The 18,247-nt window shown below is 35.3% G+C and overlaps 2 protein-coding genes across 5 annotated transcripts; one reads left to right on the forward strand and one right to left on the reverse strand.

Moving 5' to 3' along the window:
- LOC18593061 (pre-mRNA-splicing factor ATP-dependent RNA helicase DEAH7) lies at positions 291-6,530 on the forward strand. Of its 4 annotated transcripts, none has more exons than XM_007020095.2 (11): positions 291-481; positions 585-736; positions 1,020-1,114; positions 1,428-1,536; positions 2,695-2,872; positions 2,991-3,220; positions 3,315-3,491; positions 3,771-4,019; positions 4,294-4,355; positions 4,460-4,612; positions 4,703-6,530. In XM_007020095.2, the coding sequence occupies exons 1-11, from the start codon at positions 352-354 to the stop codon at positions 6,300-6,302; spliced, it is 3,135 nt and encodes a 1,044-aa protein (XP_007020157.2). In that variant the 5' UTR covers positions 291-351; the 3' UTR covers positions 6,303-6,530. The 4 variants fall into 4 exon arrangements, with proteins under 4 accessions (XP_007020157.2, XP_007020158.2, XP_017981876.1 ...); XM_007020096.2 differs by having other exon boundaries at positions 591-736; XM_018126387.1 differs by having other exon boundaries at positions 291-469.
- LOC18593063 (putative 12-oxophytodienoate reductase 11) lies at positions 11,109-15,079 on the reverse strand. Its single transcript, XM_007020099.2, has 5 exons — positions 14,779-15,079; positions 14,523-14,663; positions 14,279-14,409; positions 12,844-13,020; positions 11,109-11,859 (listed from the first exon to the last, which is right to left on the reverse strand). The coding sequence occupies exons 1-5, from the start codon at positions 14,886-14,888 to the stop codon at positions 11,267-11,269; spliced, it is 1,152 nt and encodes a 383-aa protein (XP_007020161.2). The 5' UTR covers positions 14,889-15,079; the 3' UTR covers positions 11,109-11,266.

Below are 18,247 nucleotides of genomic sequence, written 5' to 3' on the forward strand. Positions count from 1 at the left end.
TAATATTTTTTAATATTTTAAATTTTAATATCTTAAGTTAAATATTAGTAATATTCATCAAACTTATTATATTTTTTAAACTTATTAGTATATTTATTATATTCAATAAATAGACCCTTTATTTAATTTAGTTTTCCTAATTTTAATTGGTTTAGAATTTAATTTGCGATTGTTTTCCTAATTTTATTAGGATTTTAGTATAGGTGTTTATTTAGAATTTACCTTTCTCCTGCCTAACCTACTATAAATACGTGATCCTTCAGGTAATCCGGTTTATTATTAATTTTAAATTTTTTATTCAAGCGGTTTGCATTGTTCCAATTACCGTCAACCCCGTTCAAATCCTAATCGATGAGTTCTAATCGGCCTAAACACATCAAACCTTCTCCATCTTCAATGTTTGTTGGGGCTTCACCTGATGCTAGATTAGTTTCTCCATGGATGGGAGATCGTACTCCTCGTTCGGCTGGTATGTTATTCGGTACGTAAAAGGCATTCTATTTATTGACTGTTTCTGCCTTCTTTAATTGCTTTATCTCTGAATGAAGAGAGCAAACAATTTGTTAACATCATGCTGAAATTAGGTACAGCTAGTGGTGCTTCTCCTTGGGACTATGCGTCTCCGTCTCCAGTTCCAATACGAGCCTCTGGAGCATCAATAAAATCTTCAAGCTCTAGATATGGTCGGACATCTCATCAAGTTAGCTTTTCAAGGGAAAGTTCAGAATCATTTGAGGTAGCATACGGCATTGTCCTATTTCCTTTCCTTTTCTTTTCCTCTCCATTTTCCCCTTTTATGTACTTCTCTTCAGAGTCGGAGTGAAGGAGTGATGTATTCTAAGTTAAATTTCTGGAAAACTAATAAACTATCAGTTGATAGTTTGTAATGGGAGTGATCTTTTCAGAGTGGTTACTTGAATAGATTTCTTTTCTTTTTCTATACGTTTTTCTCTTTATAGAAATCTTTTTATTTCTGTCAGTGTTAATTTTGGGTCTTTATTGTTATGTTTACTGTTTAGGATGAAGGAGATAAGACGGGTCTTGCAGAAGAACACAATTACGAGATTACAGAAAGTATGCGCTTGGAGATGGAGTACAATTCAGACCGTGCATGGTAAATTATGTATCCAATTCATGTTAGGATTTCTTTCTTCATATGGGAATAAACTTTGTGGTACTTATATAATGAAAATGGAAATATTACTGAAGTTACTATCTTAGGAAAAAATTTTCAAACATTAGCTCTATATGTCATTTTCCTTGGCTGAAAACAAATTGTCGGAGTTGTGATAAGGTCCTATTATTTGGCCTCACTTTGGTGGCTTTTGACCCTCCATTTGATTAGTGATTCTGTGATTCATATGTTGTCTATATCCATTCTGTTTCAAAGTTGGTTTAGCTTTCCTTGTTGGAATATCCTTGTGTAGGTATGATAGAGAAGAAGGAAACACCATGTTAGATGCGGATAGTTCATCATTTTTCCTCGGGGATGAAGCTTCATTCCAAAAGAAAGAAGTAGATTTGGCCAAAAGACTGGTATTGTTCTAATCCCTTTATATATATATATATATATATAGTATGATGTTAAATGTATGTATCATGTCTCATGGTTATGTACTATATGGTAAACATGGTGGATGCATGATCTTACCGCAGTTTGTTCATTTAACTATCTTTTGTGCTTGTGCAGATTCTGATATGAATTTTGTTTAGCTTTTTCATTGAAATAAATAAGCATATCACTTTAAGAGACATTTATTAAAGATAATGATAAAATAAATTGTTATGTTCCTAGTTTCATATGACTTTGACTTCTGAATAAAAGCTAAAAGATGCTGTGGTAAGAGAAAAGTGATATTTGATCTCTTTTCTTCTTCATCTCTTCTTTTTCACCTTTTGTTTATTAATTTCAAGCCAGTTTGCTTGGGGTCAAATGTTTTGCAAAGATTTAAAACTGGAGCAGCTGTTCTCATTGTTTTATGTCCCTCCTAATTTTGATATTGGAATAAGTGGAATGATAAACTTTTATCTAATTTACTTTTATTTTCTTGGCTTCAGTTGTCTTAGTTTGAATATGCAAATTTTTTGAATCTTCTTGCAAGTTATTGCTGCTTTCTCTGTTCTACTTTGGGTCTGGAATTATAGTATACTGTTGCAAATTAAGTAACTGAACACCAGCTAGTTTTTCTAGCGGATAGCTGTTGTCCTTGAGAACAAAGGTGAAGCTGGTTTTAATTCAGAGGCTTGTAGGTGCAATAGGCGAGCATTAGATGAAATTACTCACAGATGTGTTCCTTAGATGCAGGCATGTTTTACTATTTGCATGCTTCTTAGGGTTAAATTGAAGCCACTTGCCCTTAGTGATGACTGGTCATAATAACTGTTCTTTTTCGCAAGTTACATTCAGTTGCTGTACTTTAGGGGTAGAGAGTGACTAATAACCAGTTATTCATCTAACTTTGGTTTATTTGTGAATGGGCTGAGTGCTCACATAAACCATGTGAAGTGTGCTTTTGTTTGTCTGTGATGTTTCCATGCATGATTGCCTTTTGGTCAAAATAGTTTCCCCCTTACCGCTTTTCTAGGCATTGAGATGAGTTGATTATTTTTACATTCTTGGGCTCCTTTTAAATCTATTAGTTGTCTTTTGCAGAACATAATGGTTTCTAAACATTTGTGTCATCTCCTAAACAGGTTCGAAGAGATGGGACTAGAATGTCGCTTGCTCAGAGCAAAAAGTTATCTCAGCTTACTGCTGATAATGCTCAGTGGGAAGATCGGCAGCTGTTGAGATCTGGAGCTGTTAGAGGTACTAAGGTGCAAACTGAGTTTGTGTATGAGGATGAACGCAAGGTGATTCTTCTTGTACATGGTAAGTAAATATCATAATCTTACTATTAATTTGTGAAACTACTTTTTATCTGATGGGAGTCCAGGATGTCTGATTTGTACTTATAGCTAAAAGTTGTCTATTTCTTTTGTTGTCATAGATACAAAACCTCCATTCTTGGATGGCAGAATTGTTTTCACCAAACAAGCAGAGCCAATCATGCCCATAAAAGATCATACATCGGACATGGCTATAATTTCGCGCAAAGGATCTACACTAGTTAGGGGAATTCATGAGAAGCAAAGCATGAATAAGTCACGCCAACGATTTTGGGAGCTTGCAGGCTCTAAGCTTGGTGATATCCTTGGAGTTGAGAAAACAGCAGAACAGGTGTGGTTTATAAATGCAATTTTTTGACCTTTTCTTTTTCTAAGAAAATGATAACGTAGTTCATTGACTAATTCATCTCTACATTGGATGCTAGATTGACGCTGACACTACGGAAGTAGGCGAACATGGTGAAATTGATTTTAAGGAAGATGCCAAATTTGCACAGCATTTGAAGAAGGGGGAAGCTGCAAGTGAATTTGCTAAGTCCAAAAGCATAGCAGAGCAGCGACAATACTTGCCCATATATTCAGTGCGAGATGAGTTACTGCAGGTTTGACATTTCTCTGTTAGTATATGTTGGTCTAATTTTGAACTAGATAACAACTCTAGCATGCCACTTACTCTCTGAGGCATGGGGGATTAGCCACCTTGCACATGCAAGGATAAACTGCAGCTTTCTAAAAGGAATATAAGGGTTTCCCCTTACAATTTTTGGATGTTTTCCTTTTTGACTTTCAAAGCTACATTCTATCCTGTGACTATGCTTTTTTAAAATATCAAGTGTTTATTGACCATCTCTTTATTCTGTTTTTAATTATATGTTTGACAGGTGATTCGAGAAAATCAGATAGTTGTTGTTGTGGGTGAAACTGGCTCTGGAAAAACAACTCAACTTACACAGTATCTTCATGAAGATGGATACACTAAAAATGGTGTAGTTGGTTGCACCCAACCTAGGCGTGTGGCTGCCATGAGTGTTGCAAAAAGAGTTAGTGAAGAGATGGAGACTGAGTTGGGTGATAAAGTTGGCTATGCCATACGTTTTGAAGATGTGACTGGGCCAAACACCATAATTAAGGTGAGTGGCTCTGTTTACATTAGAAAAAAAATTTCAAAATCTCTATACACTTAAACATAATCTTGATTGCTTAAACTGTTATCTTTTGGGATGGAGGAGAGCACTAAGTTTTGTGTTTAATATTCATGCAGTTTGCCTATCTTTCGATTATCTTGGTCTAAAATTGATTAGCTGCCCCAATTTATTGTTGGGAGCAATGTCCCATGTTTCTGTATCTTTGCCGCGCTTTAGTTCTGATATGACATGCTAAACATTTTTATTTCTGACTTTACAGTATATGACTGATGGAGTTCTCCTTCGTGAAACATTGAAGGATGCTGATCTTGACAAGTATCGGTAAGGAGAAAATAAATCTTAATTTTTCTTGTCATTCCGAATTGAAACTACTGAATTAATGATAAGAGCTATGTTATTTACTTTCAGTTTTGCAATTATTGCAGTGTTATTGTAATGGATGAAGCACATGAGAGATCACTGAGCACAGATGTGCTTTTTGGAATACTGAAAAAGGTGGCTGCCCAGCGCCGTGATTTCAAGCTTATTGTGACATCTGCAACTTTAAATGCACAGAAATTTTCAAATTTCTTTGGAAGGTAAGTCTCATAGTTTTATAGCAGCATGTGCCGGCATCTTCTGCATCTAATCAATTTAACTGAAATAATTTATCTTTTCAAATTTTGTAGTGTGCCAATATTTCACATCCCTGGTAGAACATTTCCTGTCAATATTTTGTACAGTAAGACTCCTTGTGAGGATTATGTTGAAGCTGCTGTGAAGCAGGCCATGACTATTCACATCACCAGCCCCCCAGGTGACATCCTCATCTTCATGACTGGCCAAGATGAGATTGAGGCAGCTTGTTATGCCCTTGCAGAACGAATAGAACAGCTCATCTCCTCCACTAGGAAAGGGGTGTCTAAACTTCTGATACTCCCAATATACTCCCAGTTGCCTGCTGATTTGCAAGCAAAGATATTCCAGAAGGCTGAAGATGGAACTCGCAAATGCATTGTTGCCACCAACATTGCTGAGACATCCTTGACTGTAGATGGAATCTTTTATGTTATTGACACTGGTTATGGTAAAATGAAAGTCTATAACTCTAAGATGGGTATGGATGCTCTTCAAGTTTTCCCTGTCAGTCGTGCTGCTGCTGACCAGCGTGCAGGACGTGCTGGTAGAACTGGGCCAGGCCAATGTTTTAGGTTGTATACAGAGAGCGCTTACTTAAATGAGATGCTGCCTGCTCCTGTACCTGAGATACAGAGGACCAACCTTGGCAATGTGGTGTTGCTGCTCAAGTCTCTTAAAATTGAGAACTTGCTAGATTTTGATTTCATGGATCCACCACCGCAGGAAAATATCCTTAATTCTATGTACCAGTTATGGGTCCTGGGGGCACTTAACTGTGTTGGGGGCTTGACTGACATTGGATGGAAAATGGTAGAGTTCCCATTGGATTCCCCACTTGCCAAGATGCTGTTGACGGGTGAACGGCTACAATGCATAGACGAGGTTTTGACCATTGTTTCAATGCTTTCAGTCCCATCAGTGTTTTTCCGACCGAAGGATAGAGCAGAAGAGAGTGACGCAGCAAGGGAAAAATTTTTTGTACCAGAATCTGATCACTTAACATTGCTGAATGTTTACCAGCAGTGGAAAGCTAATCAGTATCGAGGAGACTGGTGTAATGACCATTTTCTGCATGTTAAAGGGTTAAGGAAAGCTAGAGAGGTGAGATCTCAGCTATTAGATATTCTCAAGACACTGAAAATCCCGCTAACATCCTGTGGATATGATTGGGATGTTGTAAGGAAAGCTATATGTTCTGCATACTTTCACAACGCTGCAAGATTAAAGGGTGTTGGGGAGTATGTTAATTGCAGGAATGGAATGCCATGCCATTTGCACCCAAGCAGTGCTCTTTATGGTTTGGGTTATACACCAGAGTATGTTGTTTATCATGAATTGATTTTGACAACAAAGGAGTACATGCAGTACGTTACAGCAGTGGAGCCACGGTGGCTGGCTGAACTAGGTCCCATGTTCTTTTCTGTGAAGGAGTCAGATACAACATTGTTGGACTGTAAGAAAAGACAGAGGGAGGAGAAAACTGCCATGCAGGAGGAAAAGGAAAATTTGAGGAAGGAGCAAGCCGAGGCAAAGAGAGAAAGCAAGGAGAAGAAGAGACAGAAGAGAGCAAAGTGGCAGCAGCAAGTTTCACTGCCTGGGTTGCGACAGGGTTCTTCTACTTATCTAAGACCGAAGAAGTTCGGTTTGTAAATGCAAATTACATGATATCAATAGTTGGAAATTAACAACAATTGTCGGCTCTTCTACTTATCTAAGACTGAAGAAGTTCGGTTTGTAAATGCAAATTACATGATAGCAATAGTTGGAAATTAACAAAATTGTCGGCTCTTCTACTTATCTAAGACTGAAGAAGTTCGGTTTGTAAATGCAAATTACGTGATATCAATAGTTGGAAATTAACAAAATTGTCCTCAGTTATTTGCCGTTACCCCTAAAATATAATCTAGTGATTGTTTGCATTTATACACAATGTGAGAAAATAAAATTGTTTGCTTTGTTAAAATTATTGTTGTCTCATCCAATTGCTTATGTCATTTTTTTTAGGTATAGGAAACTGAACATTTAATTATGAAGAATATTTGGACTAGATGATCATGTTTATGCATGTATATATAGCTGTCACATCATTATTTGTCGATTGACCAGGACCATCTTTTTCTATTCATTTAAAGTTCTTGTGCTTGAAACAGTGAAGTAGTCTTTCTCTCCTGGAGCTGTAAGTTGACTTTGGATCCTCACTTGTTAATAGCTCTTTCTGTTCCATTTATTATTTCTAAATTGCAATATTTAAAAGAAATGATCACTTTAAGAAGCATTGAGACAAGGTATACCTTTATTCAGTGTTGGATCTTTGAGGAATTCTTGCTGTTCTTTTATTTGTTAAGTAGGATAGAAAATGTTACATGTCAGCATAGTTTTGAATTTTAAATTAGCACTCTAGTTTCCATTTTTTCTATTGGATTTGCTGTTGGGAATTTGTGGACACCCAAACTTGCATTTTCCAGCATTCTTTTATACAGAAAACTTGGTATGTTCCTGTTTTCTATTAATTTACTTGTTTTTTCTTTTTTTTATTGCCTAACAATAATATGAGCTATGTTTGAGTGACTACTTGGTTTCTTCTGTACTGATATAGTGATTAGAATAAAGAATGGCAATAAATGCTTCATTCATCTGTAGCTTGCTTTTTCATCATTTCTTATCTGCCTTGTTAAAGAGTTAATTGTTTGCAATGCATATGGACATGAACCTATATGTAAATGAGTATAATCAGGATGTCTGAGTCAACTCAAGATTTTAGTGCATACCTTGATGTTGTGGGTGCTTTTAGTTGCATGTTTCTGTGATATCACATACTGTTTTTTCATTTTTAAGATTTACAGGGAGGACTAAAGTTTTGGGATTGAGGTTTGTGGTTTATGGTGTATGTATATCCACAAACAAGATTACGGCCAGCCCAGTTTTTAAAATTCAGTTTTTACTTATTTCAATGATAAAATGGATTCTAGCCTTTTGTTTTATGCGTTGATTCTATATTAGTATTTCCTGTTAGCATATATATTAGAATGGTCAGGTTACTATTACCTGGACATTCTCTTAATCTGAATGAAGTGTGATGCTGTGTTGTCACAGATGGTTGTGATTCTGAGAAACTTGACTTTTGCTGCTTTTCTTTCTCCATCTGAGGCTTCAGAAGAGTTTCATGAAGGAGTGATCAAGTGTTTCAGAGCTCTGCTTCCGAATTTACATCCCTGTTTTAATCAGTTCTCCTTGTGTAAACAAAGTCTTGATTTTCCGAAGCTCTTAGAAACTAGAGACCTGCAGACTCCAACTGGAACTTTGAAGCATGACTTGGAACAAGGGGAATCCTCACTTGCATTTTTGCAGTCAGAAGCAGTTTTGGCTGCTGTAGGACACTGGCTATTGCCTCTGCTCAAAGTATGTCGATTACCTTTTATTTATACTTATCCTGGAGCAACTTTTATGTTTTGGCTGACTCATTTTATTTAATTGTTTCAATGAAATTGATGATTGGTCTTCTGCTAAGGCTGCAGATACTGAGGCTACATGAGGACATCAGGGCAGTGCAAATCTGCATATTGAAGCTTTTTTGACCCTACGTGTTCTTGTTGCCTAAGGTAATTGCAACATTAGACCCTGAACAAGGAGCTTCTATATATTAATTGTTTGTTTGTTTTTTCCTTTTATGCAAGTACTCTATTGTGTCTTTCATTTTACCTAAGTGCCCACAATCAACAGCCCTAGATATCTTTCAGTTAAACTTTTATATGAAAGGAATTGCATCTTGCTATTTCTTGTAATTTGAGTTTGTTTTGTTGCTTTAGCTATGTAAATTCCATTATCTTTGAGAAATACTCTTTGCATTTAAATGAATACATTATGCTTACTAACATATATTAATGATTTCATTCGAGAGATGATTTTAATTCTTAGAATTTCTAGTTTGATAAATGAAATTTGATTGTGGCCTCATTTTCTGCTCAAGAAATACAAACAAGTTAACCTCATATGAACAGAATCACGTCTTTCCATGAAATTTTATACTGTTTGCTTCTGTCTTTTTTGCTGTGTATTATCCATAATCTTTTAGGAATGTTCTTTACCTATGCACACACACTGTTCATATGTATCTGAGTATGTATACCGACATATATTACTTATGTTTCTAGTGGTGAGAGGATTTTAGTTCTATGTAGGAATCATTAGGTTGGAAAATGAATATTGAGGTTGGCACTATTTTTCACGGGAGAAATGAGAATAAAGCTGTTCTAGTGGGAAAAATTTATGGCATTGCAAATTTGTAAGCTCATCTGATTTAAGTAGAGAAGTTCCTTCTAGCTTTTTATTGCAATAGTGCTTCATCAAACATGAAAAATTGGATTAATTCTGTTGGCATTACTTCTTTTCCAGGTTGGTACTGCAGATGCATTGGCTTTCTTCTTACCTGGTGTAGTTAGCCAGTTTTGCAAAGTATTACACATCTCAAAAACAATAATAAGTAGGGCTGCTGGAAGAGTAGAAGCTATTGACCAAGCAATTAGGGGCTTGGCTGAGTACCTTATGATAGTCCTCCAAGATGATACCAATTTATCTGGTCTTGATACGTACATAGATACTTCTGTTGGCCATAAATAAGTACAAATCTGCAATTTCATTCTTGGAGGAGCTCCATCATTTACCAATGAAAGCTCAGAGCAAAACATTGGTGGATTGAATATGGTTAGTTTGAAGACTGAATCTGGAGAAAAAAGTAGCCCTGATCTTTAGCAAGGGAATGGGATCTTTTCATGTGGATCATACAAAAGAGTGGATTGAGAAAACATCTGAGCATGTGAACAAACTATTATGTGCAACATTTCCCTACATATGGATCTACATTTGATTTATTGTTCGTATCAAAAAATTTCTATTCAAGATTCGTTGTGCACCTTTGTTTTGATGTGCTGTTATTCTTTTATGTACCAGATATGTGTTCATCAAGCAAAAAGGGTGAGACACGGGCTTCTTGCTCCCATTCGAGGGCTGCTATTGAAGCACAATTACATGCTAGAAAAGAGCAAATTGATGTTTTTGGTAGGTTGAGTTCTATGAATTTCATGCATCTGGGCTGTGAAGACTCTGCTTTGTTTAGTTAATTGGTATGTGATGCCTTGGTGTGCACAAGATATGGACTTTTTAGGTTGCAATTCATGGAGTTTGAGATTTATTGTGTTTCTTTAGTTTGTTGGAATTTGGGAAAAATACAAAAGCAATTTCCTATGTAAAGTGAAAAAAGGAGAGATTGACACGTGGAAATACTTTATTTGCAAATAACTCTTGCTTATTTGTGACTACTACTTCAATAGTTTTAAATGCAATTTTGATTAATCTTATACACCCTCTGATATGACCAAAGTGCTTTGTTGTTAAATGTAAAAATCCGATGCCTTGCTCTGTAAGTTACCTGATCTGCAGGATTTTGTTTTATGTTAATAACTCAATGTCTATTATGCATATATTTTCTATGATATGGTGAAGCTACTCTCATCATATGGGGGAAAACATTTTTTAAGAGGATTTTAGGAGGGGAAGAAGGAGAGAATAGAGAATAGAAGGAAAATTAGAGGGTAGGGAGAAAGAAACTAGCAAGAAATAGAGGAAATAAAGGGGAGAGAGAGAAGAACCAAGAGAAAGAAAGTCATTAACTCAAATCTATATGTCTTCATCAAAAACTACCTGCAATTTAAACAACAAAAGGAACTTGTGGGCTATATATTAATCCCTAATATAAGTGCACAATGCCAAATATAACTCTAATGTCCCAATACTTAGAAGATTAGCAGAATGGATGACCAAAAGTAGTATGTAAAAGTTTTTTGGGTGCATAGAAGCAAGAAAAAAAAACAAAAAAAGAAAGAAAGTAGTGTTTGAAAGTGGGACCCAAATCCTAAGTTACAGGAACAATAAATGATTTATCTATCCTTATTTTTGTGTGCATGTGTATTTACATTTATCATTTTATTTGGTTTTCATGCAACTTTACCTTGTGAGGTGGTGTCTTTTGGCTCCTGATACCAACTCAATATTGATTGGAAATGGTTTAAAGTCATCTCCCAAGTTGTTGTTTATAATTTGAGTCCAATCATGTGTTGTCCATTTCCAAAATTTCAAGGATTGCTTTAATCATCCCATGTCAATGCTTTTGATGGTATGGATTTGCCAAGTTATTCTTCTTTCTCAATGTTATTTATTTGACTGATGTGAAACTTTGTCTGAATGGTAGCATCGTAGCTGCCTTTTGTTTTTAATATATTTTCTATCTGATGATACTAATGCAGGAGTGCTTATTTGTTTTGGTTGTTGATCACTCGGAAGAGATTTCAGCTGCTTACGGGGGTATATGAACCAATTGCTTTTGTTACTGCTTCCTCGCTGTAAAGTAAAGGGGGAATGCTCTTTCTCTTTTGTTGGGCAATGAATGATCCATCTCATCTCTTACCGATCTTACCTGGACGAAATTCCGGTTCGTTAAGAACTATTGTTACAGGCATAAGCTAAACAGAAAGCAATCAGGAAAAATATACAATAAAATCACAAATTCTGCTTTTTTAGACAGGTTAAAAGAATTTCAGAATGGTCCCTTTTTAGAGAACTTAAGTGGAGGCTTCAAGAAAGGGGTAATCAGTGTAACCAACAACAGGATCAGATAAGTAGAAGGTATCTCTGTTGTACTTATTGAGAGGAGCATCAAGTTCAAATCTCCTCGGCAAATCTGGATTGGACAAAAACCACCGACCATAAGCAACCAGATCAGCGCGATTCTCAGCAACAGCTTTGTTTCCATCTTCCCTGTCATAACCGCCGGCGACAATGAAAGAACCATTAAAAGCCTTCCTCATGGGAACAAGACTGTCAGGACATTCATGTTTCTCAGCCACAGTTTTCATTCTTGGCTCAACCATGTGGCAGTAGAGAATTCCATATTTATTCAAGGACTCAGCCATGTAAAGGCCTAGTTCTTTTGGATTAGAGTCTCCTGATTCCATGTAATTTGCAAAGGGAGATAGCCTTATTCCAACCTTATCTGCTCCTATTTCATTAGCAATTGCTTCAACTACTTCTAAGGCAAATCTGCAGCGGTTCTCTAGAGATCCACCGTATTGGTCTGTTCGATCATTCACTTGATCTTTCATAAACTGGTCAATTAGGTAGCCATGAGCCCCATGGATCTCAACTCCGTCAAAACCTATAAATCAGCAAGCACAATCAGCATCTCAGCAAAGTCCTAACATTTGGGCAAGAGGTAAGTAAAAGGAAGACAGGAGCACCAGCGCAGGGCCCTTAATTACTTCCAAGAGTAGGTAATATACTAATGGTACAATATAACAGCACTAACCATCAGCAATTTTACTTTTCAAAAAAAAAAATCATCAGTAATTTTATTTTGCAAATTCATGCACACAATCCTCTCTGTACTGCCAGAACATAATTGCTTATTATTGACAGTTCATCAAAACATAGGAAGAAATCAAAGGGCATCATTAATTTGGATTTTTCTTTTCTTTTCTTTTCTTTTCTTGAGAGAGAGAGAGAGAGAAGAAATCTCATTTCCCAAATCACTAATTATTCTACATCTGGGACTTTTAATATAACTCTTCTACAGGTTCATCTTTTCTATCGTTTTGAAAGGGAAAACTATGAGAAATTACTGCTACAGCTAGAAAATCATAAACAAATCCAATAAAAAAGGGGGAAAAGTATAAAAAATGCATGAAACCACCAAAAAATAAGAGTTGAATTATTGAACCACATTACATAAACAAAACTTTGAAGGAAACATATGAGCCTACTCTTCTTTCTCTTTAACACATTCTAAAGATTTTGCAACCAAATGATACTTGAAACCATCTCGAAAGTACAAGAAATGAAAATTAGCACTGTTGTCTGTCCTAGTCTGCATTTTGAGTGAAAATTTATAAAGTGAAAGCAAGTTGCGTTATCTTATAAAATTGAAGCAAACTTATAATACTTTCCCTGCAATTATAGAGAAAACTCATAATTGTTATCATAATCTGTTTTCCCTCTCCCTCTAGCAGTGAATAGTTTTCATATTTATTGTAATTAAGTACTTTTTTTCCATCATATTGGTAGTCAATTAAAGATCAAAGTGTCACATAAATTTTTTAACAAATTCCAATTCTTAAGATTTTTAATATTGAAAAGAATTTACCTGCTTCCATAGCATTCCTTGCTGCAAGTCTGAAATCATTTACAACTAGAGAGATTTCATCTGTCCTTAACTGCCTTGGTGGTGTAAACTGTGCAATATCTATTCCATTGGCTCGAAGTTGTGGTTTCAATGGCTTATCTGTAGAAGAGATTGGAGCTTGCCCATTTGGCTGAAAACCTGAATGCATTGACAAGGGATACAGAGTCAACAAAACTAGGTGTATATCACATAGGTATTACCTTGCTCTTTGGAAAAGAAAGTCACCAATCGTATACATAACAAAAATGTCAATCACTAATCTAGAAAACTAACAAGACTTCCTATGCTATAGAAAAAAACTGGTGGTTATTTTAACTAATAACCAATTCAAAGAAGAAAAAAAAAACTTCGTAGAGCAGACTATCTCAAATGTGCTGATCTTTTTACTTTCTACTTTCTCCTTTCCCTGTGTGGTAAGTCTGCATTTAGAGTTATTAGAATAGCATCCTTAGCATCAAAAGATACATTGAATAGAATTACACTAGAAGATTTTTACACACTATCAATATTGGAACACCAATATCCAGGAAGAAAATCTAATGGTTGGCATGTAATTAGAAGGGTTGTGGCCCTTGGGAGTAATCCTTTTGGGACAATGAGATAACTCCGGGAACAAAAAACCAAACAAACTAAACTGCATCCTAAAAGGAGAAGTGTATAAATTTTCCTACAAGATGGGATTCTCTGGCACATAGGTATGCAAAACGTAGTGAAAACCATGAGCCAAAATATTCAGCTAGCAAAGCAATATTTCTTTCCATGTTTGGTACAAGAGGAGAGCTCCAAAACATAACCCTAAACCTAAGATAAATATCATGACAATCCCAATCAAAACTGCCCTGGCTGGATAGCAAATATGCTATAGTGCATGCCCCTGCTTTATCACATCAATGATTAAGGTATTAGGATGTAGTGATATAATGATATTTTTAGTAAAATGACTTTGAAACTAAGGACTGACACAGATCTCTCATACACTAACACAGATGGTCTTTTTCAAGGAAATGACAAAGCCCCCAAGAGTTGAGAAAACGTTCCTTCATATCACAATAATATATTTTAAACATGCAACATCAAGAGTTTCAGAAAATAGGAAGTCATTCGAACATGAAGAATTCTGTTGCCAATACAAAGTCTCATCTATCCAATATCATGAGTAGAATTGCCATTGAAGCTACAAAAATGATCCGTTGAAATTAATTACAGAATGAAGTGTATGCATTCAATGTGCTACCCACAAGTTTGTGTGCCAAAATGCCTTTATCACAATCAATCAAGACAGAGAAACATAGCCATTGATTTTTGAATCATGTATTTGTTATTCTACTTGTCTGTCACCACCGTTATACAATAGATAGAAGAGAAGAAATAACAGTGGTCTAAGGCAAGAGATGACCTGAATTTGAAACCCTTCCCACATGCCAAATCTGACAAAAGAAGATCCCACCCTTTGCGTGAACAGCATCCACAATGGGTTTCCAAGCCTCAACTTGCTCTTTTGTCCATATACCAGGGGTATCCAGATACCTGCATGTTGAACAAAACAAAGGTTTCATTTGAGATAGTAATAAGTGCAAAACAAATTCAACATGTGCATATATGAAAGAGGATTTACAATAATCCACTGGAGTTAAAATTACCCTTGAGCAGTGTCAGACACTCCTGTAGCTTCAGCAATCAGGAGTCCCCCTTTGGAGGTTCTCTGGGAATAGTATAAAATGGCATGTGGCTGCGGAACATTGTTGTAAGATCTCTGCCTAGTCAATGGTGCCAATACAACTCTGGGAAGCAAAATGATAAACTGACAGATTAAATCGAGCACCCAAAATTTCAAAGGCAAAGAAAGTACTAAAGATAGTTTGGAGAAAATAAAGGAGCTATGCTATACATGATTACCTATGAGAAAGATTGAAGTTGCCCAATTTGTAGGGAGTGAGAAGAGGAAGGCTGGGAGTTTCAATGGTGGTATCGTCTTGCTCCTGTTGAGTTTGCAATCTGCCTTCCATTTTTGCTTCTGTGTTTCGTGGAAAGGGTTTTAATTGATCTTGGCAGTTTCATCCAGTCACAGCCGAACGCCATTAATATATAGGCCACAGCTTTACAATGTGACGTAGGGGGCAGTCCCTCCATCGTCACAGCGGACGCCATTTCAAGATTTGATGACGTGCGAGAGTGCGTGAGCAAAAGTCACTCTTTTGCCGTATCGCTCGCCACCCACGGTGGGGCTTCCTGGACTCCACTTTTCTTTTATTATAGATTTATATTTCATGTAAAATTAAAAAGTAATTCATAATTAAATAAACAAAAAATAAAAAAATCTTTTTTTCCGACTCCTCCACAATGTGTTTTTTGTTTTTTAATTTTTTATCTCTCCGCAGCTCCATCTTCTTCTCCATTCTTCTTTTATTAAATTAAAAATAAAAATATTTTACTTTTTCTCAAAACCTCTTTCACCTTTTTTTTAATTTTTTATAAGCATTCAAACTAAAATCTTATTAAATTCTTAAGAGAGTATGCTACTGAAATCCTAAGAGAAAAAGAGTGAAAATTTTGATATGAAGATTTTCTTTTTATTAAAAGAAAGAGAGAAAGAAAAGGGTTGTTGAACCAAAATGCATTGTAGCTCGACAAAGAAGAACAAGATAGGTGAGTTGGTCAATTTGACCACTAATTGTGATCAATAATCCTTGTGATTGTGAGATAGTATCAGTGTTGGAAATATTTCGTTACAACTTTTATTAGAATTTTAATTTGATATTAAATTGATGTTTGTTAATTATTTTTACTATTTTTATCATTTACTTTTAATGGTTATAACCCTAAATCAAACTAAAAGTAAAACTCTAATTTATTTATTTGAAAAAAAAACAATTGATTATCATGTTATAATCCTAAATCAATTGTAAAAATCACTTGAAAATTATATCACAAGAGGTAACAAGTAAAAATTATTTTAAAATCTCTTAAAGTTGAATAATTTTGTCAAAACTTAATTTTAATGGAAGAAGAAGAAGAAGAAGATAATGTAGTTAAAGAGAGATAAAAAAGAAGAGAACAATTAAAGAACCTTGTGAGGGAGTCAGGGAATGAGAAAAAGGATTTTTTTTGTTATGGAATATGGACATATCACACCATATTAGACCAATTTAAATTTGAGTAAATTTGATAAATAATAAATGATAAATGTATTATCCACATTCTAGATATTTCAAGGTTCATTTACATGTGGAAATTATCTAGATAATAATGTGGGACTCATAAAAAAGATAATATAATTTAGAGATGAATCTTAGTAGGAGATTGTAATAACCATTGATCTATTAGGGACTTCAACTATAAATAGGGGGTTACCCTACCCTTATTTGTATCACAGTTATTTTTCATTCCAAGTATTACTTTAGTAATATATAAAGAGCATTCGCTCAATGTCTCTTTTGTCTTCCCGTTCTATTTTTTTTTTAACAACACATTATCAGCACGATCACCAAAGGACAAGATAATTTTCTCGGTTCTTCATCAACTAATTAGATTTTGATTTTGTATACCATCTAATCAACCTGAAGCTGACAACGAACCTAGAGCATCCCTCTAACCCTTAAAACAACAGTGGGTCACTGGGAACTCCTGTAGTTGTCATAATTAATTTATGAGTCCATTTTTCTATGCATAAAATTATGGCAAATATCAAAAAGCCCAAGTTTCACATCCTGAAAGTGAGTAAAAGCAATTATCTGTCTAGGTGCCTTGATGTGGAGATGCATCTCTAAAGGCAAGGTTTTGCTAATGCAATTATTATAGACGAGAAAACAAATTACAAAGATAAGGTGAATGCACTAATTTTCATTTGGTGTAACTTGCATGAGAGCTTAAAGACTTAATATTTATTTGTTTGAGGCACTGAGATCTTGTGGACAAGGTTGAGAGAAGGGTATAATCATACCAAGACAGTTATCGTCCCTTAAGCACAATATGATTGGCAGCATTTCAGGTTACAAGATTTCAAATCAATATCCAACTACAACTCAATCTTATGTGATATTGTTTCTTGGCTAGAGTTATACGGTGTTAAGTTCACTGAATCAGAGCTATTAAAGAAAACCTTTTCCATCTTCTATGCTTTAAATATTATATTGCAGCAACAATATTGGCAATGTTAATTTAAGATGTACTTGGAGTTGATTTTTATCCTCTTAAAGTTAAAGCAAACTAATGAAATGCTACTCCAAAAACCATGATCTTATACTTGCTGGCTCAAAAGCATTGTCTGAAGCAAATGCCAGCTCTAGTACAAGTATAGGTTAGTTTAAGGGTCATGAACACAAGCAAAGGCATAACCCACATAAAGATGGTAGAAGATTTAACCGCCTTAGGCAATCCAACCTTGGCTCGAATAATGATAAGGGCAAGAAGCTCGTGAAAAAGCATGATGAAAGTATCAACCATTGTTGTGGCATGGCTGGACACTGGTCGTGTACCTATCACACGCCAAAGAACTTTGTTGATCTATGCTAAACATCCCTCAAGGATAAAGCCAAGTGTGTTGAGACTCATGCCATTGAGAATTCTATTGCTATGACCAACGTTGAAGCTAACAATGCCTCCATTAAGATGACTCCCCTTGTTCTTATAGAAGCAAGAACACCCTTAGAAGGCTCTAATTTCTTCGAGGACCCCAATAACCAAGATAAGGCATCAAAATGGTGTAGGACAACCCAGACTTAGGATTTAAGGATTTTAATTTTTTTTTATTTTTTTTCTGAATGTATTACCGTTGGTTGATTGTTCCAAAGGAAGAACAATATGGTCATTTAACAAAATTATTATGAAATTGATTCCATATTTATTATTTGAAATTTTCAATCCCATGACTAATTTGCAAATTTCTATGATACTTGACACTTGAAGTTGTCAATACAAGTGCAAATGGGAATCACTAAGAAACAGGAAGATGTCTGTTTGCTTAATAGTGCAACTACACATACTATACTTTAATGGTAAGCATGTTTTCTTGAGTGTGACATTACATAAGGTAAATGTCCATGCAATATTAGGTCCCATTGAGATTATTGATGGTTTCGAGAATGCCACAGTTGTTCTACCAAATGGCACCACCTTGCATATCAATGATGCATTGTTAAATAGTAGATTGAAGAGGAATCTACTTACCTTCAAATATGTATGTTGTAATAGGTACCATCTTGAGATAATATATGAGCAAAATAATAAATGTATTTGTAAAGCCCGACCTTATAAAATACTATTCATGACATACATGTGATAATAGCATAATTGCATGCTAAGAGAGTCCCGCGAAAATTTACAAAAGTCGGTATTGGACCTAGAGGTACAACAAAGTTTATAGATC

The sequence above is a fragment of the Theobroma cacao genome, chromosome 8 (genome assembly GCF_000208745.1).
Source record: "Theobroma cacao cultivar B97-61/B2 chromosome 8, Criollo_cocoa_genome_V2, whole genome shotgun sequence".
In the NCBI taxonomy this organism is placed as follows: domain Eukaryota; kingdom Viridiplantae; phylum Streptophyta; class Magnoliopsida; order Malvales; family Malvaceae; genus Theobroma; species Theobroma cacao.